We start from the raw sequence: 26,526 nt of genomic DNA on the forward strand, positions 1-26,526 counted from the left end.
TTGTGCTCATACAGTATGTACACACAGATTGACAGAGAAACAATGATTGTCCTGACAGGTTGGGACAGCCAGCGTTTAAAGAGGCTCAGAGCAAACAGATGACGAAGCCTTTGATCACGATGGGACTCATTGCACGTTGTTGTGCCAGTGTACTTTTTTTTAAATCAGTCATAATACAGACCGAACATGCTTTTTCCATAAATGTAGTGTAATAGTTTTCACATGTTTATCACAGATAAAAAACATGGCGTGCCAGATGTTGTCCTGTTTCATATGAGTTGTATGCCAAATTTGAACTGGCAGCTTATTATACGGTCACTGAGGATGCTAATAGAGTTGTTACTCTCTATAAACACAGTAACAGTAAACAGTGACACACCTCACAAGCAGCCCTGATGGACTACACAGTGCCAACGTGCCACAGCGTCGCTACATGGATGAGAAGCTCATCCGCTGCTGTCTAGCTTGGTAGTTTCTTGATAGATGCGTTTATTTCTACACATCGGAGTAGATTCAGATCACCCAGATGCAAAACTGTTTTGCTTGGGTCTGTCTGAGCAGAGAGTGACATAAAAGGCCAGAGATTTTAAGGGTTAGTTAGCCCAAAATCACAAAAAGGCACAGTATTTTCACTCAGAAGTCGTGCCATCTACTATTTTGATAGTTTCAATTTATTTTCTGCCTTTCAAATATAAAAAAAAGCAATAACGTATGATTGTTTGCATGGGCAGATACCACTGGAGGTAAGGATGAAATCAGATGAGCTGACCCTTTAAAGGGCTGCCACTGGATACACAACACATCAGACTTTTCTGTTTTACGTTTTCCCAGTAATAAGTGACATGTGTGAAGTGTTTACACTTGATTTAATTTTATATTAAACATTTTTCCGTCTTCACAATATCCCATGTCTGTTTTTGGATGTGTTACATGGCCTACAAGTGTATTTTCAAAATTCATTATGTGCGTGAGTTCATGTTCCTGACTGGATAAGTGTGTTGACTGTTTTCATAAATATAACAGACTTTATTTGTCCGAGGGTTTTCAAACAAGTATCAAATACTGTACAACACGAGACCAACACATGAATAAAAGAATCACCCAACAGATGCTAGAGGTTATTATTTATTTCCATATATCTTTATTATCTGTTATTTCCCATATATTTATATATCTTTAATCTATACAGGTGTATTTCTCAATACAGTCTTTTATTGACATACATAGATTTTACATAAGCTTGAGAGGTACGAGAGAGAGAGAGAGAGAGGCAAGAGGGAGTTTACTTCCTTCATAGGATATTTTGGCAGTTAACAAGACAACAGGAGATCACATCACAGACACACACACACACACACACACACGCACACACACGCATTTGAAGTACAGTATACACACACATCACGGCATGCACACATAAAGGGGCTGAATACCTCTAAACCTTTTTGATCAACTACCCATACTGACACTCGTACTGTGCGTGCACCAACATACTAACCGAGGTGCGCACACACACTGACACACAAGTACTAAACACACACACATTCACACACCCATGAGAGGAGGAGACAGGTATTCACAGGATAGATTACACCAATACCAGACTGACTAGTAAATACACATGTACTCGCCATATTTTAACTCCTGCTCCTACATACACACAGATACATACACTCTCTCCCTCACATACACACACACACACAGGCACATGTGCATACACACACACAAACACACTAATTTTTGGTAGAAAGTAAAGAGCAGTAACGTTGACTTTCAGACTATGACATTGGAAATGTTATTAGCTCTGATCCATATTTGGTTTCTATTACTGATAGTTATGCAACATGACCGCAGAGGACAGAATGTCATTGTGATTAAACAAAGACCATCAACACTATGCAACATAATAATACGTCATATCGTAGTGTGGAAAATGACAGCAATGATACATTATGAAATAAATACACATCTTATATTGCAGTTATAGAATGAACAAACATGGTTGGTTCTGTCAGTGATCCATTTTTTTTTTACTGGACATTATAACAGTCTTTGTTTTACACACACGCACACACACACACACACACACACATACATACATGCATACATACATGTCACTACCAGACAATGCTTCACAGTGTAAGGGAACTCATTGCAAATCCGTCCTCCATCCAAGATGCCAACAAATAAACACAGGCTGTCAGTCAACACCTAGCATAACACAACTACGATATTGAAACATCTTTAGAAATATAAACAGAACAGATATCATATATTTGGCTTCAGTAACAGATGTAAAAAGATACCTGAATTTTGCTACATATCAAGAATGCATAACTTAACAGCATAATATGAAAATACAACCATAACAATTATGTGTGGATTGAAAGGTAACTATCTGGGCTTTCCCCAACTGAAATCATTACAATGTGCAGTATATCCAGTTTGAAAGCATATTATATTGTCTACATGAACACTGATTGTATCATACTTTATATAATTGTATAAAATATTTGTACGACTGTATAACCTGAAGAAAGGGGTGGTCACTAAATAACTTAGGTGCCACTTTTTAGTGGAAAAAAAAGAAAGAAGATGTGGATACTGAAACTACATTCTGGGTTTTGCAGCAGAAAACTGCTGCAAAACTGAAGCAACATCTGGAACTAAAACCAAGCTAAACTAAACTACTGCGGCCTGGCTCCACCTAACTCCACCTCTATTTCTAGATTTTGGTGAGAGAAAGATGAACAAGTGTAGGAGATGTATGAAAAGAGGCAAAGACGGTGAAAGGTAGCCCCCTTGTCCTGTAGTTTTGCAGTGTGACCAGAAGAGGGCGCTCTAGGTAGCTAGAGTGGCACCTTCGTTGGTCAGGATTTGGTCAAACTGCGTTGGTGACAATGAAGTCTCTGTGTTGGTTACTGCTGGGCTCTGGAGTGATGCTCTTTAGCAGACGCTGTGAATACAAAGAGAGAGACACACAGAGGGGAAGATAAGAGACATAAGATACACAAACATACCACTTTCAGTGGAAACTGGAACAAATTACAACACAGGTTCAAATATGCTTGTGCTGTTAAAATGATTACAGTAAAATTCAAGTATATTAATCCCTCTGAAGATTGTTATAAAACTAAATCAAACATTTAAAGACAGTATGAGGGCAACATGTGATGTCCAGTCATGCTATTCAAACTGATTATGAGCACCATCTCCAACACAACCTGACTTGATCAAAAGATTGTATGCTGCAGAATGAGGTGAAGAAAACAAACACATGCCCCGGTTCTGTTACAAAGAGACTCTCATCTGTCCCCTGGCGTTACATGACCACCGCCTCTTTTCACACGTACAGTATGTGCACACAAAAACACAAAGTCTGCATGTTGACAATGTGTGTCAGTGACATTGCATGCCCTGGAAGCATTGTCAATATTGGTCAAACGCCAAAGAAGACCTGTCTACCAGCCTCTTTGATGTCCCCCTCCCTTCTGACAGCTCTAACACAGGGCTTAACAAGAAAATAATGATGAGAAGAAGATGTTTTGTATTTGTATTTATTATGCAAAACAGCATACTATACGACAAAGAGCAAATACACCCTTAAAAGATGCTCAGAAAGCAACAAAGGTAAGATACAGACAACTAAAATCTGTCTCTTGAATAAGGAGGAGTAGTTTTACCAATGATGCTGATATGATGAGTTTTAGTTTGTCAGACGTTGTGTTGTGATGCTAAAACGCTGCTGATGGCATGCTCTCCTTTAGTTCTTAGCTTTTATCCTCTGATAGGGCAGCTCACATATATATTACATTTGAGCGGCCTGTGTGGATTTGGGTGCACGTGTTAGTACGTGTGTATGCATCATCAGGTGATGCCCTACATGTATACGTGAGTGTGTGTATATGTAAGAACTGTGGGGCATGGTAGTTGTCATGGCTTTTTTTCCCTCACTAATCTCTGGCCTGTGCTTCCTCCTTGTTCCTTTGATCCTGATGATCTCCAGTCATGTGTTCACAGGAGGGGGGGAAGACCCTGACAGTGCATGTGAGACGGTGGGAGGACAAAAGAAACAGAGGCAATCCCTGTCATGAGAGAAGTGTCAGTGAGAGAATTACAAAAGGTCAGGAGAGGATATGGGTGAGAAGGACAAGGACGGGACAAGAGAAGATGTGGGGAAAATGAGCAGTACCATATAGAAAATAGATGTAGCTATTCTCTAATGTGAAGTAAAGAAAGGGAGAGAAACTGAAAGTGGGGGAAAATAAAGGAAACACTGTACCTGTTTGAATGTGCCTTTGGCATTAAGCAAGTGGTAGACCATATAAGCAGGCACGCAGATGAATGAAGACACCCCGATGCAGTAGCCCAGGACGGTGGTCCATGGCGGGTATTGGTAGTGGAACAATTTGACCTCTGGAGGGAAGGCCAGGAAACTGATGATGATGAACTGGAGAATGGGAACAAAGACATAGATCAGATAAAACAAGAATCAAACATCAGGATAAATACGCAACAACTCTCCTGAAAGTTAAGAAAGTTCAGTCAGCCAACTCACAAGGAGTAGATCATTATTTAAATGTAGAATATGGAGAGCATCAGTGTTTGGCGTCTAGGCTCTGACCACATCGCTCTCCGCAAGGAAACATTAATCTCACACAGCAGGGACAATACTAACTTCCCCTGTAAGGGGAGATAGACTCAGAGCCTACAGGTGGATGCAGGGGTGGAGGCACAGAGAGTATGGTGTGTGTGGAGCTCCAGTTGGGCTGCCTGAACTGGCTTACAGGCGCTGCTACATTTAAGTAAATGACAGCTGCTCCAAGTTCTGTATCTTCAACTGTATCAGCTGTAATTTCAGGTGCTTCTACCAGCTTTTGACACAAAGTAGAACTCTTTTAAGTGTGTTTACATGACTTGTGTGTATGTGTATATACATGAGCCTCACCAGCAGAAAGCAGGGGCAGATGGCCACCCAGCAGACCCTCCAGAAACCACCCGGGTAGAAACCAAGCATGAGCTGGACGTCATTACAGAAACGGTTGGTACCTGGAACACACACACAATCACTACAAGGTCCACAATATCATGATTATTCTAAAAACAATACCATATAAACTAATCAGAGATATTATGCAGCGCCAACGAGGAGGAGGGCATCTTTATCTCCCGACTAAAACTACACAGACACAAAGAGCTGAGGAGGTTAATAAGTTAGTACCATAATTCACAAAATTTGTCAGTGTGGGATCAAATTCAGCTAAAGGGTTTTCTTCACTTCAGGAGTTCATTTTTTGTCACACTTTCCCATCTTTAGCACCACCACCATTGCTGTCAATAAGGTCACAAATGATCACCATCATCATTACAATTACCATCACGCCTCAAACTTACCGTAAAACCAGGAAACGGCGATGACTTCGAGCAGGACCACAGTGATGACTGCAGGGCCTGTGGCGTACTCTTCAAACAGCTTCACCACAAATGATCCTCCCTGAGAGAGGAGAGAGAGAGGAGGAATTTCTGAAAAGCTATTCACTAATTGCTCTCATGCAAGAGGGTTTCCTCTACAAAGTCTAAGACAATGATTAGGCTAATATGTTGTTTTATGACGCAGTGACGCATTAGTCACTACCTTACTTAGTGAAGGTTGGAGATAAACGGATTACTGAGGATGCTCTAATCTGATTTCAGCTAATTATTAGCTGCAGTTCATTACATTACCTGAAATAAAACAGTTAAATCTAGAATACTTTTAACAATATGAGTTTTTTCATTGGTTTATAATATATTTGAATGGAAATTGAGGATGTGAGACATTGGTACAGTAGATTGGAGGTAGTTTTGAATCTAAAAAAATAAATAAATCAACAAATAATAGTCCATAGACTTTACTGATAGGCGTGAGGATTGAGAATGATGTTGACATTTTGATAATAACCTCATATAATAATGATTTTTTTTTTTTTACTTACATATGTGAGTGTGGAGAGAGCGCCGAGGTAGCAGACACACACAAGGCCGAAGACAAACCATTCTCGTCTCTTAGCCAGGATATGAGGGAACTCATCTAGCATAGCTGTGATCACCCCCTCCAACCCTGCAAACTGCAGAGACGAATACACAAAGATATAAGCAGAGAACTTATCAGAAGACAAAGAAAACTCAAAAGGGCAGCATTAAGGCTGTGGAGAAACTTGCCATTTATCTTGGCGACATATACTGCTACTGTATGTATGATTTCTTAGATACAAATGTTATCAAGATGTTGCTAATCAGCTGTTGTATCTGATCAATCTAGTAGTAGGATGACTACAACCCTGAAGCAATTCCTAAAACCCTGAAGAAAAACATACTTGTGTATCACAGCCTTCAGAGAATCACAAAAAAAAGAGAAAAAAAGAAAGTTTAGCCGGTACAACATGAATCCATGTACACTGTTTTTCAGTAATATCCTCAGTCATAAAAACGAAGGAGCATATAGCAACCCGGATGCAGATTCTACGCTGATTATCAGCACCTGATAAAAGCCTTACAGGTCTCTCCAGCTGGCTGCCGCAGAACAGATAAACACAGGCTTATGGAGACGAGATCGCCACACAACAGTGATATGAAAGTCCTATCACATTGTTTTTTCGTTGACTGTTATCCAAAACGAAACAGCAAGGACAAATAACACCTGACACGGCGAGTAAAACAGGCAAACACGAGTCAAACGGAAAAAGGCTTTTGAAAGGCAAATATGAATCCTGTTTCTAGGTGTGAGAGTACACACAAGAGCTGGGCACTGGGCAACAACAGTATCAGGTAGATTACAACAAGGAGAATGGGGCATGTGAGGATACATAAAACAGTCATCAAACAGAACATTGAGTGGGATGTTGTAATTTTTGTACCACAATGAATAAACTCACCGTGCTATCCAGACCCAACATGATGATCATGAGGAAGAAGATGATGGCAAAGAAGGTGGCAGCAGGCATGTTTGCTATGGCTTCTGCATAAATGATGAACAACAGACTGGGACCTGCAGAGAAAGAGTGAGAGGCGGGTTGAAAGAGGTTTCACACCTGTTTTTTTGTAGATCACTCTGTCAGTTCAATCTAGTATTTTTTTCCAACAATGTGAGACTGAGTAAAGAATTGTTGGTGTGGTGTCCTACCAGCATCCTTTGCCACAGCATCCACATCCTGCTGCCTCATCTCAGCCATGTAACCCAGCACGGTAAAGATGACAAAGCCAGACAGAAAGCTAGTCAGGCAGTTCACAGAGCTGGTGACCAAAGCGTCTCTGAAAAGGAGCGAAGGGAGTGACGTTTTAGACTTGCTTGCCGGGACTACTGGAATGTTTGTGGGATCATAAGTATGTTAAAATATCTCACTTGTAGCAGTTGTTGTGAAACGGGTTGTAGCTGGCAAAGGCAAGGAGCACGCCAAACCCGGGACCAAGAGAGAAGAAGATCTGAGCTGCTGCATCAATCCACACCTTGGAAAGTGTGGAAGGAAGGAAGGTTGGTGATGATGGCGAATGACAGGGGAAAGAGAAACAGAGCAGGATTGGAGAAAATGATGTGTGGTAAGACAATAGGTTTGTATAAAAATAAGATCAATATGAATATTTCAAACAAAGAGGAATCAAAGAATGCTTCGCTAGATTTTACCAACTGACTTACTGTAGTGCTGAGAAGTTTCTCCCAATCAGGTTTGAGATAGAAGACCACGCCCCTCCAGGCCCCTGGCAGAGTGGCCCCACGAATGAGCAACACCAGGAGGACCAGATAGGGAAAGGTAGCAGTCACCCAAACTACCTAATGCAGAAAAATAAATGATTTAGTTTTCTGTTGATGAAGTGTAGCTCAGTCATAGTGCTCATGCTCAATAATCACTTTCTGTAACAGGAACACTTGCTACTGCTGAAAACATAAAAAACAACTTATGCACAGGGAGATTTTTCTGGTTCTGCATATTTTTGAATTGTGTATAAATATAATGACAATGTTAAATTAATTTATCTTCGAGAATACCACAGTGGAAATGTACATTGACATTACATTTATATTATAGATATTATGTCATTATTATATATACTAACTGCTGTAGATTATTATTATTATTTTAGGTTATTTTGCTGATATTTTGCCTTTATTGCATAGAAACAGTAGAGATACAGACAGGAAACACAGGACATAAAACAAAAGCCTTAGCCACCAGGATGCCTCTGTAGATATATATTTTTTTAATTACAGCCATGTGCTAATTGTGCAAACTGTTTTGAATAAAAGAGCTACATTTGGGTTTGTAAAAACCACCACAGATGGAAGAGGACAAAATTAGGATGATGTGTGACCAACACCAGCTAGCGTATTGTACTATAAAGTATCTGACAGTTTTCAACATTAAACAGAATGTATAGACTAGAAGTGTGGGGGGAAAAAAGACGATAAAAAAAGCTAATTTCCAATATTGGTCCTTAAGGACTGCCTGGTCTTTTAGGGTTTGCCTTTTCAAACCACAAACCTTTTAACTTTGAGACTTCCTCTCTAACCAACTTTTCTGTCCATGATGATGAATGATAATGAGGGTGACGGATGAAAGCAGAACAACTGTTCTTCTCTCTGCCTCTCTGCCTCCATCAATCCATCCATCCATCCACTCTAACTGACACCCCCATCAGCCATGCAGGCGCCCCTTCAGTTACCTTTCCAGACGTCTTGACTCCCTTCCAGATGCTGAAGTAGACGATGGTGAAGATGAAGAGCAGGCAGAGGGCTAACTGCCAGCTGACAGAGCCCAGCTGATGCAGACCCGGGGAGAGGTGGACCTGCAACACCTGCCGACTGCAGAGAGGAGACAAGGCAGGAGGGATGTTTGGGTTGAGAGGTGAGGTTGAGGAAGGATGCAAAAAGGAAAGACAAGGAACAGACAATGATGACAGGGTGAAATTGCATGAAAGCAAAGAAAAGTAGAGGAGGGGAGATTGGGAGAGTTGTGGGAATCAAGGAAATGTGTAAGACATATCACAAAGTAAAGGAAGAGGAAAGGAAAGGGAAGGAAAAAAGGAAGGAGAAGAATGCAGAGAATAATAAGTGACAGAGGAGATAAGAGAACGTAAGGATACAGAAGACAGAGTGGAGAGAAGGGATGTTGGAAAATTGGGAAGTAGAGGAAATAACATACAAAGAAGGAGGTGTGTCATAGAAAGGAACAGCATTAAATGGAGTAACACACAGTACAAAGAAGAGGAGGAACATAAAAAGTATGCAGGGAGTGAAGGACTACTGTATACAATTATGGTCCAATATGATAGTGATAGAGCCTAATCTCCTGACACATGACGCTGATAAACATTGTTAAATCAGCTGTAAGGGAGGTTCACCTAAGGAAAAAAGATGAAGAGACCAGACAAAACGATGCCTTGACTGACTTTAGGCCTATAGTGATAACTGTATATGTATATAAACAATGTTTACATAAGCTAAAGTAATAAAAAAAAGCAATTCAAGGCAAAAAAGAGGGAGGCTGAAATGACAGTGAGGTTAACATCTGGTCACAGGTTAAGCACACAGAACTTGGGACGATAAAACACAGGCATGATTTATGTTGAAAACAGGAAATTCTGGCGCCAGACTGACTTGTGGAATTTGTTACTTTTAAACTTGTATTAGGAAAAGTCAACTATGGATAAACCCCAAATCTTTCTCAGTGGGAAGACACAGACACGGTCTATTGAGCAGATGATAAGACTGAGCCTTTAGAGTTGACTTTAGAGTCCCAGAACAGTCAAGAATAAAGAAGACATTGTTATGACATAGCTATGGTTTTAAGTTACAGTAATAATAATAATAAAAAAAAAAAATCCTACTTGACTGTATTGACTACCCCCATTTACATCCTGGCTGTCTCAGTTAGTCACTGTGTTAGCTGCACGCTAAATATTTCTTAATACTTCGAAGAACATGCTGTAATGAGTTGTAGTTTTTCTCCGTTTTTTTTCACACTGTTGCAACTGCAGCTATTTCTCTCTCCCTCCTTATCTCTTGCCTCTCTCACCCTCCACCTGCTCCTTTAACTTAAAGAAGTAATTCATATTCTGGCAAGTTCATTTAGAGTCACATGATCATTTTCTAGTTTGTTCTAATATCTATTTAAACACAAATTGTTATAGTCAACAGAGAAGTGAAAGAATCAAAGCTGGCAGTAAAGCTTTATTACTTTTCATCATTTCATTTAATAATAATTCTACACGCTTTTGGCTGACTGACTTAACTGACCCTTGATTTTCTGCACATTAACACGGATATACAGTAGACTGTTCAGGTTATTTTTATAATATATCAGCTAAATATTGCATCTATCTGTGAGTTGTACTTCTACTAGTATGTCACACCTACATCACTCCTGTCCTTTCAACCATCTCAGATCAGATCATCAGCTCATAACATTGGCAAAATATAGTGATTCTTACGCTAAAATGCTGTCATGCCTTCACAATCAGTGCGAGGGATGGTGGTAAATCTGTCAGGGCTCTTAAACACCAGAAGCAACCCTGTAATCGCTCCCTGGAAGCCATCCTCCCTCCTTCGCTCGATATCTCCCTCCTGTGTAACTCTCCCCCTACGCCTCTACATCTGACTTACATGCACTTACGTATAGAACTCCTCGGCGGGGGAGGTAGAGGAGTTGGTCCATGACACATTGTGGTCGGTGGACATGTAGCGGTTGCAGTTGGCTGTGTTCCAGTAGTTGTTGCAGGTAGTCCAGGGCAGGGTGGACTGGAACGACGATAATAGGTAGTACAAGGCCCAGGCCATGATGGTGTTGTAGTAGAAGGCGACGTAGAGGGCTATGATGCAGATGGCAAAGCCTATGCCTACATGAGTGGAAAAAAGTAACACAAAAGTACAAGAGTTAAGAAAATGTATGTAGTATGTATATTTTATTCAAGTTTTTTGTGTGTAGTATGTGACACCAGTCACTCACTCCACCAGACATCAGTGGTGTTTTTAAGCTAATTCAAGTTCCTATTGGGTAATTGGGTGACATTTCCAAAGAACAATAATTTACATACTATCAAATTTCTGAGCATCTGGCATTTGGTGTAGAAATGTGACAATTTCCATAACAGAGAGTTAGTGCATCTCACTAGATGTACAAGAAGCTAGGAAAGCTCTTCAAGGCAACTGTACTGAGGGGGGTGAGGAGGTTAAATGAGCTGTCTCTCAGACTGTTGTCCCGTGAGCTAGCTGATGGCTTGACACTGTCCTTCTTCGTCTTCTCTGTTTTTCTCTTACTGCCAATTTTCTCTCATGTTCTCTTCTTTCCCCCCCTTTTTTTTTATCCAAGCTATTGCTATTAACTGATTCCTCCCTCTGTTCTGTTCTCTTTCCACTCCCTCAGTTACCTTTGAAGATGGGACAGATGTGTTTCCAGATGGAGATGCAGCCGCTGCGGTGGAACTGGCCGAGAGCCAGCTCCATGTAGAAGAGAGGCACACCTCCAAACACCGCCATCAACAGGTAGGGCAGCAAAAAGGCACCTGGACAGAGACATTGGGGGACATGGGGACAGAGGTAATTTGGTGGTAAGAAATGAGTAAGGGGGAAAGGAGAACAAATGCAGGGTTGGATGTGGGGAGGAAGAAAGAGTGGGAGAAGTGATTGGAAGAAAGAAAGAGTTATGTAAGAGCGGTAAAATGTCAATTACACTCATGAGAAATGCTATGCTTTCACGCTCCATCTGTAATCTCAGTAGTCTTCTCTATAACTCACAGCCAACAGAAGAACATTAAAGAGCACTCTGTAAAAATCATTAAATATTGTGAGCACCTCATAATTTAAATAACCCTGCTCCATTCAAAATCAACAGTGCATGTGTTCCCAGTTTCATATCACTGCATTTAGAGTGTTTATCTCTACAATGACATATTAGGACTACTGCAATGTTGGCTTTACTTTTGCGAAGGGAGGACGGAGCTCCTATTTATACTCTGTGACATGTAAATGTACAAAAATGATGAAAGGAGAATTAAAGGCCAAACACTGAGAAACAGAAGAGCAGCAGGACGGCAACCAGGTCCTTGGACTCTAATGTGCAGAGTTCAATAACACATCTCTCTTTCTTTCTTTCTATCTGATTATCAACTTATTTTATGTGCATGCGGGTGGGTCGGTGTGTACACGCGTGCGTGTGTCTCTTTGTGACATGAAAGCAAAGATAAGGGTTGATTGAGCAGCTGCCTGGGAGACAGGTTATTAAGCAAGGAGAAAGAGACTGAAGGCGTTCTCATAAAAACTACAATTAATACTGTTGCCTCTATCAAGTGTCTTCCAGTCCCCATCTCTACCTCGCTCCGTGAGACACACACAGAACACAGGAAATTGCAAAGATTTTATTATTGCAAATTCAATAAAAGTGGAAAGGGAGGCCCTGTTTGCTGCTAGGTGAAAATCGTGTAGTAACAGAGCACAGGCAGACCACACAGACTCTGAGAAAACATACAGTAGGCTTAGCTGTTTGTAACTTAGACTGTGCAAGAAATGAGCAAAATCACAGGCCATTTATAGACAACTTTAACTCTTGCATTCCTTATAGGTCTGTGCATCTTATTTTAGGCACCCATGATGCAGAAATGATCAGAGATGCTCTCCATCAAACTCCATCTTTAATGATGGAAATTGCTGCAATTCAAACCATAAAAAGACCCTTTTATTCTTTCTAATCCCTGAAATCCTGTTTACTCTAGCATGGGATCTCATGTACCCTCATCTCCCACCCATCCCACTCCTTATCTCCCTCTTGAGAGGGAGATAACATCTTTTGCCTTCTCACCTCCTCCGTTTTGGTAGCAGATGTAGGGGAAACGCCAGACATTTCCCAGGTCCACGGCATAGCCGATCACAGAGAGCAAGAAGTCCATCTTCTTGCTCCAGGTTTCTCTGGGCCTCTCCAAGCTGGTTTGTTGGACCACCAGAGTCCTGAGGCCTCCCAGTGGCACAGAGGACCCAGTGCCACCTCCTTGTCCAGAGGCTGTACCCCCAGAGCTAGCTGCAGTCCCTGGTCCCTCCCTGGGGCTCTGAGGGGTGGATGTAGTGAAGCCATTGGACACCTGCTGTCCAGAGCTGGAGGTCAGACTCTTGGGTCCTCTCTCTGCCAGACCGTCAGACAGCATCAGTCTACCATTTTCTTGCTGTGTCTCCTCCTCATCTCCCCCCACCTCCTCTCTCGCTTTGTCCCTCTCTCCCTCGTTCTCCCCTTTGTCCATTGTCAACATGGTCGTCATCATCATATCTTTTGTCTCCATTGGGTCGTGTGGATGTTGGTGTTGGCGAGGTGGTTAGGGGTGGAGAGAGGTTCTCAGTGATGTTGAAGGGAATGTGGCACTATTGCTGTCTGATATGGTGCCCATGAGGGGAACAGAAGAGTTAGGAGAGCGAGGGAATAGTGCAGTGACGGTGTCGGGACAAATCTGGCAAAAAAAAAACAAAAAACTGTCCTTCTTGGACAGGTAAGGAGATGGGGAACAGGAGGCCAGAGCTAAAAAATGAGAATGGGGCCAGAATGAGGGGAGGTGTGTGTATGTGGAAGAGGACTGAAATGAGTCTGTTCAGCAAGAAGGAATAAGAGCAGACTGCTAGGACACACAGAGGAGGGTATATGGGGAAGACAGATATGTTGGAACAGGATGTGGCCACCAGAAGAGTTACATGAATTTTGGATCTTCTCCACAAACTGTTTGAGACGCTCTGCAACACAGACGACAGACAGACAAAGTGTTAGTCAGCTTTAAATTACTTTTCAGTGACCTTATAAAATTTATAAAATTAGTTTTTCTGTGTTTCTGTATGCTGTAAGTGTTCAGATTATGACAATGAAATATGTCTGAGCTCAAATGTCAGGTCTTGTCTCTTATGTTTTACCGACAGTTTACAATAAATTGGGTGACAAAAACAGACATTAAGGAAGATATAAAGTATTCTTGAATGTCCAAAAAAGAAGTGTACAAATTGGGGGGGGATTGTGCTGGGACATGTCGATTTACTATCTTATTTCACGCTACGTCTCAGTTGCATAACCTGCTTCAGTGCTTATCTGATCAAAGCCATATAATGGGGAGAAATTAGAGACTATACACAAGCACCGGCTGCATTTTTGAAGGCAAGAAACACAAGAGAGAAAACCTCAAAAGATAGAAGACAAAAGTGGAAATTTTGACATGTGATGATAATGAAGTTCGCTCATTTTGATTGTTACCACAAGCAACATGTGTCAAATAAGTTATTTGCTCAACAGGTTTGTCTTCGGTTATTGTGTTGTGAAAAGCACTTAACGGACCACAGATTAGTAGTAGTGAAAAATATAGATTATTTTTATGTTTTATTCAGCGCTTGAAAAGCAGATTTTTACTTTTTCACTTTCTCTTTAACTAGGACAAAATTAGACGTAATTGTTATTTCAAATACTATTAATAATATTATTTCAGTCAATTTAAATGATATGGACAGGAATAAAAAAATTCTGAATTAAATGCCCATATTTAATTATTACATACTGTACAGTTAATAAAATTTAGACAAAGAACCTCCTGTATATAAGTGTACATGAAATAAATCTTTTACACTGACAACAAATTACACTTTAGAGTATAGTCATTACATTTTCAAGAGATAATTCACAAATACCCAATATACAGCCTAAAATGCTATCACATGAGTAACCGGTCAAATTGAGAGGGCCGTTTAAAAGCAGATTCGATTGTTTATAGTGTTAGCTCAATTAGTAATGAATGCCAGAATGTAGGAAGACTCAATTTACATGGAATGCCATTATCTTAATTAAGAACGACTGTCGGGCAGTTTTACACGGCACGACATTCACTCCACACTAACATCTGACTACCACACAACCAAGATCCTGTCATGTACCTGAACTCTGAGGAAGAAGACAAACACTGGCTCACCTTCCGCTCAACACAAACACTTTTTTTTTTTTTCCCCACACAAACCACACTTTTAATTCCTGTTGAAAGCAATCATAAGCTTTTAATCACAACAATGACTTCATTTCCTTCTGAATCCTCATGATTAAAGTCTGAGAGAAGTACACTGCAGTCCTTCTGGTCTGACAAGTACAGTTTAAGATGCTTTAGAAGCTTAAACATGTGGGAAAGCTGACAATTGCTACTTGACCAGCGATGACTAAAAAGAAACGTGAGGATAAAGTGAAATGTGCATTCACTTCAATCTATAAAAAAAATGACATAACTGAAAAATATCTTCTCAACAACAGTTTCAACGGTTATCCATCCAAACTCTTAATGTATTCACTGTCACACTGTCTTGCAATAGAAGGTCAAGAAAAAAACAAATACTGATGAATGATTTGGTGAAATATTAAATCTGACCTGCATGTGCAGACACACTTAATCACAGCTGGTTACATAGGCAGTTCATAAAGTTAATTAAGCTATTATTAAAAGACCAACACAACAGAATAATACTGTGATACATACTTTAAAGCCAATAGTCTTTACTGGAAATAAATAATGATATTTTTCTCTTTTACTGTTCCACTAAGTAGACTTTAATAAAAGGGAGAGTATGAGGATAACATTTGAAAAGCGATAGGCTCAAAAAGGAAATGTGAGAAAAATACCAATGTGCCTTTATAAACCAACCCAAATTAAAAATAAAGACACTCTTTTGAGCCATTTGTTACCTTACTAAACTCCACTTAAAGTTCAGAAAAAGCTAAAGCCACTTTTAATAAAAATAAACTAAAATGAACAACAAATGTAAAGGTACAGACACCAGTAGTATTTTTTGCCTGTTCACATGCATCCATACGTTACCTTCTGAGATGGTAAAGGATGACAAGTATAACCTGTGGCAGCTGAAACATGCACAAACAGCAGCAGCAGCAACTTCTACCCCAAACTTCGAGAATCCTGTGGTATTACAAAAACTTGCCAGAGAAACAGCGTGCACTAGCACATCAGGACACCGTGTTTGCCCATTGAGCTCTCAAACCTCTCTCATTTCTCTCTCTCTCTCTCTCTCTCTCTCTCTCTCTCTCTCCCTCCCTTGTTGTCCCTCTCTCACCACACACACACTTACACACATGCCACGCTCGGAGACGCACAGCCGCGCAGACCTATGCAGAGATGCATGCGTTCTGACAGAAGATACTGGATAAACACAATGCGAGCTCAGACATGCACACTTTGAAGTTTGATTAGATGTGTATAGTGACAATACAGCAATAATTGACTACGGTTCAGGTTTTTTGACACACTATGGTCATGGCTGAGCTCTCACACACACCAAGACACACACACACACACACACACTTTGCAGCCAGGGGAAGTCCTACCCTTGAGTTGTTCTGTGGCATTGTGGGGCTCTGTGTCAGGGTGCTACTTGATATTGCCTGTCTTGTGCATGCACACACACACACACATGCCCTGTTTCCCCTTAACTAGTTACGCTTTCGCATTGCTCTCATCCTTCAATCTTGAGTCAATCCTGATTTTTTTTTTTATCCACTACTTTTCAAGTTCTTTCCTGGTGTCATCATTGTGCACACCTGCCATGGAAAGATTAGACTTCTGCTGCTTTGACCCCTGTTTCCCATCATTTTTGAGTCCTGTTCTGTTTTCTTCAGACCGGCAGTTTATTTGGATATATTCCTATGTCTGCATTTCATTTAGATGTCCAAGGATAAGGCATTTTCCTCGAATAATGCTTTGAAGGAAAACAACAAAGACATTCTGTTATTTTTTCATGCATTTACTACTGTAGCTGTGTTCACAGTCAAATTGGCTACAGAGCTTCGGTGATAAAAGACAGCTACTTTCTGTGCTCTTAACATGCTGCACGCGCTACATTAGAAAAGTGAGCTTGCTGCCTGTGTTACTACAAGGCAGACAAGTGCCTGAATCATCTTTCTGTACTCAGTGCAAGGCTGCGGTAGTGCTGGGCAGCTCCCCAACTCCATGTAGCCAAATTTGCCTCTGTACCTAAACTCCCACAGGTTACTGCTGCAATTTTTCCTGCTTAAGTAACAGTTAAAAATATAGGTATTTTATATATAGAGAAAAAATAAGATAAAACTGCTACAAGAGACTCTTTTTTTTCAACAGTCAATATTCAGCTTTAAAGAAAGTCAAGAAATGCAAAAAAAAAGAACAGAAAAAAACTTTGCAAAAGCAGTCCACAACTCTCTTATATGTCCGTGTTGTACTTTAACTTCAGTTCATGTGTGTGTCAGGTAGACACATGCATGCAAAAAAACTTTCTCACACATACTAATGTTGCATAAGCTATATTTGCAATCACATGCTTGAATAATCCTTATTGTAAAATGCTGCATGAGTAATTAAACCATATTTCATGAAGGAATCTAAAAGACCCCTGTGATGAACAGTCTATCAGCTCACGAGCTTTCGCCTCTGAAATCCCCATGAGATCCCATAGGGTGCCTGCTCAGTGTATCTTTCACCCTAAAACAACTCATAAAGCTTCGGGCTGTGTGCCAGCTTTTGTATCCTAGCTGTTTTTAAACACGGACCAACACCCCATAGTCTGGGGTATAGACGTCAGGAATGGTTGAGTAAAAATAATGTGCTTATCAGACTCTGCTCTGGCAACTCTCAGGGGGTTTCCTGAATAGTTTTGGACTGTGGACAGATGTAGACTTCCATTTCTATTAGCCAACTTTCCTTCTTTGTTAGATTTAATCTCCATCTATCTAACTGTCGCTAATCATTGCCAAAGATTCATAGAGTCATTGCCAAAGATTTGAGAGTTTTAAATAGTCAGATAATGACATATAGATTGATATTGATGTTGACAACATTCCTGATAAGGATCCCACATTTACACACTAAATCATCTAAAACATGTCTGTTACTATCAGAAGCATAAGAAATCATTAAATGTATAAAAACAATGAATTTGATAAGAAGACAATAAAGGAGAGAAGGAACATTTCTCCTTTGGCCAGCTCTTGAGGCATGCCTGATCCAAAAATGGTTACTTTACTTTTTATTAAATTTACCAGTTTAATTGAGCTGCTTTAAGAAAAAAAAACAGGCAAAAAAGACCAGGGGTCCATTTCACCAAAGAGATTTGTGAGCACTGCTTGTACGCAGGTCGCATATGGTGGCTGTGCCCTGTTTCAATGATTGTTACTCGCAAATTGCAGATGAACTTGTGAGTCCTATAGTCCTCTCACATGCCCATGCATGGGTCACAAGTATGATGTTTCTTTTGATTCGTCAAACATGTCAACATTAACACAAGAAGAAATTATCTCATGTTGCAGGTCGCAGCTTGCATGTTGCAAATTTGGTGAAATGGGCCTCAAGCTTGAAGTGGGGATTAAAAGTTTTCTATCCTTTTTCGGAATCAGCTTTTGAGGGCAGATGGCGGTTTGATGGTAATAAAGACCATCTTTCAACTGGAGAACTTAGGTTCAAGCCCCTCTGTCAAGAAACATCTGCCCTGCTGAAGTGTCCTTGAGCAAGATGCTAGATTCCTAACAGATTGCGACAGACAGTGATGCACTGTAGCTGACCCTGCCCTCTGATTATGCTGGAACAGCTTAAGGAAAGTTTTACAGTATTTATTACCAGCTGCCTGATATCATTTCAAATATTAAATCTTCAAATGACAAAACCATATGACTGATGCTTCAGTTTATTTTATCACACTAAATTTGGTCTTTATCTATGAGAGATTACTGTTTTTAGATAAACTGTAGAACGTAGCTAATTGTTTAAATGAAGTATTTTGTAATAGTGTATAGTTTTTTGTACAAAAATATTTACAATATATTAAACATCCTCTCCTAATATTATGCAGATAGATAACTGAGGGAAATTTACTTTATTGATTGTTTCACTTGATTCAGTAGTAATGTGCTTTCACTCAGAACACCCATGCAGGTGCCATGACAAACACACAATCTTACTCACACTGTCTCACTAACTCATACACACACAAACACAAACTCACTAAAATATTTGCTCACACACAAAAAGCAAAGTAGCACTCTCTATCATGGACACAAACATGCATGCACACATACAGAAGCAGCAGAGAGAGAGAGAGAGAGAGAGAGAGAGAGACCAACCTGAGAAAATAATTTATGAAATCCTTGTTTTGTTCCATATGTCTTCTCCTGTGCTCCACAAGTGTGGCCTATAGTTTCCCGTGCTCACTCGACATCATGCCAACTTGGACCCCGGCTAATTGAAAAATAAACAGTGCAGATAGACATAGGAGGAGAAAACCAGTAAGTGCATTGGGTTGCTAGCGTGAGCACCACAGTGCTGCCACATCTGCACAAACAACACTTAACTAGTCTTATAGTACTTAAAGGAAACTACTCCCAGGAGAAAAGGAAAAGACTTTTGATAAGTAGAAATGCAAACACAGTTTGTGGCAAATTGTCAAGACATGCACAGTAACCTGTCCTGAAGTCAGGATTTACTTCCATTTCCTGTCTTGTGGTTGCATAAGAACTTGGAAAATGTGGGAAATGTTAATGTGGGCATTATTGAATTATGCCCCTTTGGCTGTTATGTGACTGTGTAATACTGTTGGCCAAGTCAGGCACCCAAGACAGCTCTGAAATACACAAACAATGGCTTATCTCAGCAACCCTGCCTTCTAGAAATCACCTTTATGTAAAGCTAATTTTAAAGCAATGCTGCCCAGATTATGTATCATTAAAGTAATGAGAAAATGTTAATTAACATATGTGCCAAGTTGCAAAATGTAGCATTTAATCACTTGAAAAAACATAATCCAGGTATCAATTATTTGTGTCATCACAAGGTTACTGGGAAAACAAATTAATACTATTTAAACGTAATTTCTAGTATGAGGGTTGAACTCAGACAGTAGTCACCATCAACACAGCCATGTCACTGTCACAACCAACAGATTAACTCAAACATGTGTTCATGCAAGTACCAGGAAGAGAGAAAGTACAGTACAGGACATTCTGCAACCCATTCAACTCTCCCTTGTTGTAAAGCTGCTGTGTACTGTAGTAGTTGCTGTGGTTTACCATCATTACTTTAGTTTTTGTTGTACTCACCCCCCGCCATGTTATTATTATTATTATTATTCCCAGTCCAATCACCATCTGGCCTATTGTCTTGCTTTCCAAAGTCAGAGTTCAACATCGATTCTTCTGCATGTAGATCTCTGAGGAACATTATTATAACATATCCCTTCATCCTAGTCTGTACCTCTAATCTCCTCAGTGTTTGAGCTCAAACATGAAATTACAATCCAAATAATCCTATAGTGACAAGCAGTAATCTGGGAGGCACGTAAAGATGCATCAAGCAGAATACATTACCCACAAGCACAATGAGGACTTCTCTACCCACCGAGCAATTCTGATTATGATTAATGACAGCTTTCTGGAAATATTGTCACATTCTCGTTTGTGTCTTCAGTGTTGAGACCAAATGGTCCGAAATAAATGATGTGAGTGTTACTGACAGAAGACGCACGGATGTTTAAACTGTTCACACTTTTCTATAAGAAACTGATTAATTAATTAAACTCTACTGTAAACTCTCTTTTAATGACTCAAGTAAATGAAGGACTCTCTAAATCCATCCTCTTCATCAAATGTTTTCTGATCACTATTGGTTTTGAGCAAAAGACCCTTTTCACAGCAGAAAATTTGACTTTTCAAAGCAGAAGAAGCAGAGGTGATGTTAATGATGGCTGCATTCCATTTAGTGCACGCTCACTCACTGACACCGTTTACTCAGACAAGTAATGCAATGAAGCTGTTGTTAATGTGTTATTATTTACAACTGTTCTTTTCTTGCTTTGACAAGTCAAAATGTCTGCCATGAAAAGGGTCAATATCAGGAGTCAAATATGAATCCATAAATTCTTTGCAGGTGCTTCTTCTTCTTTTATTCTACATGGACATGACAACATTTCAACTTCAAATGTGGAGCATTTGAGGAAGTCCTGTCCTATGGTGTGGGTTTTTAACTGTAATTTTGACTTTATTATCATTGTCATTAAACCTCATAATTTGAAAACAAATGTTTTATCATCTTCAAATCAAGTGGCCAAAGTTTGACTGAAGCAATATCACCTACCTGAAGTCAACTTCATCAACTCACAGCTGAATGGTTTGGAGTATTCAGAAACAGAATTTCTGAATCTTGACCCCCAATACTCAGGCAGTTGTGTTTATTGGTGTAGTGATACTCAAGAGATTGTTGAAATTGAGGACTTGTGTATACTGAGCAGTGCTGATCATGATCAGGCATAAGATATGAAGATACAGCTGATTTACTGTCTTTCCATCTCACCTAATTCATTTGCATGTCTTGATCAGATGGACAATATTCTGTTAATAGACCAAGACAAAGGCATCAAAAACAGACTTCTTTTACATAACATGGAGATTAGATCAGCTTTGTAGACGATGAAATAGAAAATGTTTTGTATAAAACTTGGTCGCCAAATGATTTGACCAAAAACAACTAAACTATGTGCTTTGAAATCATCTGGATGCAAAAAAAGATGTTTGTTGATGCATATAAGGTGGTGTTGAAAGTGCAAATTTCAACTTGCCTTTCCTTTGATGGCAGTATATGGCTTTCTGTATGTGCCAGTTTTCATTAAAAAGTAGTTTTCATGGGGTGTCTGGTTAAGATGCTTACAATAATATGGTCACAACATCCCCGGTTTGATAGCAGGGGACTTTTGTTTCATGTCGTCCACCTCTTCTCTTCATCACCATCCATCAAAATTAGTTGTCATAGAGAAGAAAAGGGTTTTTTGGGCTGCCACAGACACACAACTTCAGGCTACCGCAGACTGCTAGACTGCACTACAACTACCCGCCAAAACAAGGTCACCAGCACACCATGGGGGCTTGACCTCTTATCCGTTAATTTCTGATTTAAAACCCTCCCTGGGTCAAGCTTGGGATGGACCAGCACCCTCCAGCTTCACTACACTGACGTGTAGCCACTAAAAATAAAGACAACCCATAGGGTGTCCAAGCACAGATTACAGGCTCTCGCTGTTCACCATGACGACAAGGGCTCAAATACTACAGGTTCAGCAGGAGACTCATGGGCAGCACATACAGAAAACATTACATAATTATATTGTATTGGTCAGCAGCAATAACTTTTAAGCTAGAAAAAGTAGTCTGAAGTTCAGAAGTCACTGACACAAATCTCAGTTTCTTGATTGGACCTTTAATACGCATTTTCCAAAATGTCTTCCTTGACACAAACTCTAAAAACATCACAATTCTTAATAAGCAAACCAGGCAATGAGACCTAAAATGGACAGAGACAGAAAAACTATCAATATTCATAGAAATAGTTCATCTGAAGGCAAGACGGAAATATGTAACTGTTTCTGGTGTCAGGTGATGTTGAAATGCATTTGGCATTATGGTGCAAACGGCCTTACACTCGGGATGTGATGCTTAGATGTGAGAGTGAGATTGTACGCAGCATCGGAGATGTTGTAATGGACAGATATTTTCGAGGCAAATATATGTTGATGACAAAACCTCACAGTCTGCAAGTCCAGGTTCCATTTAAAAAATGTCTGAGAAATGACCTGTTGGTGATTGAGAGTTATGGCTTGTGTTGTGTTAATTATTTGTGGATTTCATGAAAACAGAATGGCTTCATGCCCACATTTTGTGTGCTCAAGTGAACAGTGGGAACTGACCAGTGAAGCAGTGCCAAATAATACAAACACAGCATTTGAGAAGTTATAGCTGCACACAATCCTTCATTCAGTCTAACTAGACAGATATAAAACCAAACAACAGTTGGCATTGTGTGTATAATACCATAAATTTGGATTTGGTCTTATATTTGTGCATATCACACATTTCAAGTTATACTTTAAATCATGAAATATCCCTAATTAAATAACTAATCCCAAAATCTGGAAGTTAATTTGTTTCCCAGATCTGACAGATTATAGCAAGTCCAATTCAAAATCCCTGGATGTTATGGAAATAATACAGATGAGGCCTTGAAAAAAATTAAACAACACTCACACTGAAACCCCCCCCCTCCCGCCAACCACCACCACCTCTCACCTAGTAAGGAGTGTATTAGTGGCTTGCACACACATCCTCCACAGATGGCTATCGCTATACTTTTAGAGCTGAAAATTGATTGGAGTAAACAGTAATTGTATATCTGTGTAGATGAACCTGCTGGTAATAAAATTATGTGCTGTAAAAAGACCGGCAGTGTGGTCTTACCTTGATATTTTTAGCAAGACAGCCTGCATTGTCCATGGAGCGTCTGGTCGTCCAGTGTCCAAGACATCGCCTATCAGTGTAGTCTAAACCCAATCACACAAATCACACATGCCTGGGTTTACAGAGGGCCGTATTCTGCTCTGCCTGGCTTAAGACACAAACACTCATACTCGAGCATGCATGCACACACTCACACACATGCTGTCACCCAAACACACACACACACACTCTGAGCTTTAGCAAAGGATCCTTGCCTCTAATCCAAGACTCCTTGATGCATATTTATAAGAGGGCCAAACAGGAATAAGAGCAGAACACGGAAACAAGTCACATAATGTGGAAGATCAACAAGGTGAAACATTAACAAGTGTGTGTAAGAGAGATTATTTAAGTCTCAGCCTGTCTGTGTCCTGGTGTAACTAACCCATTTACAGCCACCTGCAACTTACTGGGCCACAAGGCACCCTGCCAGGTGCAGTAATACAGTCGGTCTACTTAGCCTTTATTGTGTGTTTGTGTTTGAGAGAGAAGAGACGGAGAGAACTGAAAGAGATATAAAAGAGGGTGGCCCAGGTTCAGACACACATTTTCCGTCATGTTGTCATTAAATAAATAGTAATCACTGTGCCCTCTTTCCTTCTGTCTCATCTGCTCACACACACCCAGCGTCCAGTCTCTCCTTCTTGTTAAAAGCCAGCCTGTGCGAGTGTTGAACGTCATTCCAATCAGCATCAGCTGAAGTACTAGGTTAATCCTCATTGCAACACACACAAATCCACACAGAGGCGCGCGCGCACACACACACACACACACACACACACACACACACACACACACACACACACACACACACACACACACACACACACACACACACACACACGCGCACGCGCGCACACACACACACGCACACACACACGCACACACAAACACAACTGAAAAGGGGAAGAAGAGAGAGAAAAAAAATGGAAGGGGATAATGAGACCAGGTGTGTGATGAACAGTCCTGCATGGTTCAACAGTGGGCTAATTCCTCCTGTCAACTACTAACAGCTGGACATGGAAACTATCATGAGACTCATTTTTTTTGACGTCAGGACTTGTACGTAAGTCGAGGCGGACAGGTTCAGAAGTTCACAATCCTGCTTTGTTCTGCATAACATACCTTAAAACATATCCACAATAAGCAGTTTGCCTTCACAAGGAGCAACACGTGGGGATATAAGCCTTTAAAACTGTCAGCCTATACTGGTTAAAAATACAAATACCAGTTATTATTATTATTTGAACACCTCTATGGACCAGCCTATAAGACTTTAAATAATCTTCAAATGTGAAATACTGACTGAAGTGGGTCTCAGGCAACAGGTCAGTGATAGGTTTGGGACACTGCCATGAGCAACAGCCATCAGATTTTGTGATGCTTATATTATAAATTGTTTTACATCCAACAGGATGGCATGGTATGAGGAGGTGTGCTGGCATTGGTGAAGGAAGTATTAAGATATTTTTTTATTTTTAGTAAAAGTACCAATACAGCAATGTAAAAATACTCCAGGACTTGCAGGACTTTTACAGTCAGTCTACTTAGCCTTCATTGTGTGTGTGTGTTTCAGAGAGAAGAGATGTAAGAGATATAAAAGAGGGCAGCCTAAGTTCAGTAAAAGTCCTGCATGAAAAATCCTACTTAAGTACATAAATATTATCAACTTGATGTAGTTAAAGTATTGCAGTAAAAGTAGTGGTTTGGTCCCTCTGACTGATATATTTTTATATATGACATCATTAGATTATTAATACTGAAGCATCAGTGTGTAGGCAGCATGTTACTGTTGTAGCTGCTGGAGGTGGAGCTAGTTTGAACTACTTTATATACAGTTAGCTAGTTTAGTCCAGTGGTTCCCAACCTAGGGGCCTGGCCTCTCCAAAGGGTCACCAGAGAAATGTGAGGGGTCATCAGATGATTAATGGCAGAGTAAAGAAGAAAAAACAAAGTTGTGATACACTAATCTTTTCAGTTCTTGGACTTTTTCTCTAATCTTTGATTTTTGGTGAAATGTTTAGAGGGAAAAATCACTATTTGGTGGAGCTGTTAACAACTCATAGACATCTGAAAAGTAACTAAAACTGTCAAATAAATGTAGTAGATAAGAAAGTACAATATGCAGCCTGCAGCTCTTTCAATCAATGCACTATGGCTGTTTCTGCTTCTACTTTTCATGTTTTAATAGTAGGGCCAACAAGTAGAAATTTAAGATACTGCACAAGCACTATACTTGAAATATTGTATTTATATGTTATTGTTTTTTGTTTTTTTAAAAATGGTCTTCCTGTGATTTTATGCAAAATTTTTCATGTAAAGTAAAGCTGGTTATGGCCTGACCACTGGAGAGCAATCTGCTTTTAACAAATGAACTTCCAACTGAAGTGCTAACCGCTAATTCAGACACTGTTGAGGAATTCAGTAACTTTTTATAATACAAAACAAACTGTTTTTGTGCATTAACATCTTGTAGCTTGCCATTGACATGACAACAAACATTATAATGTTAAATATAATGTGCTGGGGACATACTAACCTTGATTTATCATCAGGAAATCATTGGAGTTGAGTGTTTCATCTGCTGTGTCTTGTATAAGTGTGTAACTGATTTTCAGGAGATATAACATAAGCTGTTTAATTGTACTGAAGCTTCCTCTGTCCTGATTGGCTGACTGATGTCCACAGCTAATTAGGTTAAATGCGCACACCTGTTACAGTTGCTGAAAGTGACTGCTCAGTGTTGCGTTACACTTAAAAAACCATTAGCTTTTATTGTTACTGAGCAAAAAGATTTATTGACCGATTGCAATCATTTCATGGGTGAATTACACTGTAAATTACTGTATGTTAGTCTTTCCTGAACAAGAAAAAACAAACTTTCATTTGAAAGTTAGCTGCAATTTATGAGCTGTGGTGGAGTATTTAAGTATTATCAGCAAAATCAATCAATCACAGGTGAAAGTACTCACTTAGAGAAAAATGCTTGTTACTTTTTTTATTACAGGCTAGTAGATTAGTAATAGGCTGCTTGACTTTTATTGTATAGTTGGTGTAATTTTAACGATTCATTAATTACATCTGTTCTACCTATGTCAAATCTATCGCTGCAAAGTAGCTGTCAAATAAGTGTGGTGGAGTGAAAAGTACATCTCCCTCTGACATGTGGTGGAGTAGATAAAAGCCCAAGTGAAGCATCCCA

The 26,526-nt window shown here is 39.9% G+C and overlaps 1 protein-coding gene across 7 annotated transcripts; it reads right to left on the reverse strand.

Annotated features, from left to right (window-relative positions):
* Positions 1-1,137: 1,137 nt before the first annotated feature.
* On the reverse strand, positions 1,138-26,440 carry slc6a4a (solute carrier family 6 member 4a). 7 transcript variants are annotated; one of them, XM_042415191.1, is made up of 16 exons: positions 25,864-26,440; positions 23,286-23,368; positions 19,131-19,245; positions 12,828-13,741; positions 11,401-11,535; positions 10,647-10,869; positions 8,698-8,836; positions 7,673-7,807; positions 7,382-7,485; positions 7,163-7,290; positions 6,915-7,027; positions 5,976-6,107; positions 5,395-5,494; positions 4,949-5,049; positions 4,283-4,450; positions 1,138-2,956 (listed from the first exon to the last, which is right to left on the reverse strand). In XM_042415191.1, the coding sequence occupies exons 4-16, from the start codon at positions 13,297-13,299 to the stop codon at positions 2,882-2,884; spliced, it is 2,025 nt and encodes a 674-aa protein (XP_042271125.1). In that variant the 5' UTR covers positions 13,300-13,741; positions 19,131-19,245; positions 23,286-23,368; positions 25,864-26,440; the 3' UTR covers positions 1,138-2,881. The 7 variants fall into 7 exon arrangements, with proteins under 7 accessions (XP_042271125.1, XP_042271122.1, XP_042271124.1 ...); XM_042415188.1 differs by having other exon boundaries at positions 23,286-24,039; XM_042415190.1 differs by having other exon boundaries at positions 23,286-24,028; positions 25,864-25,897.
* Positions 26,441-26,526: the final 86 nt, after the last annotated feature.

This window comes from Thunnus maccoyii, chromosome 6 (assembly GCF_910596095.1).
Source record: "Thunnus maccoyii chromosome 6, fThuMac1.1, whole genome shotgun sequence".
NCBI classification, from domain to species: Eukaryota; Metazoa; Chordata; class Actinopteri; order Scombriformes; family Scombridae; genus Thunnus; species Thunnus maccoyii.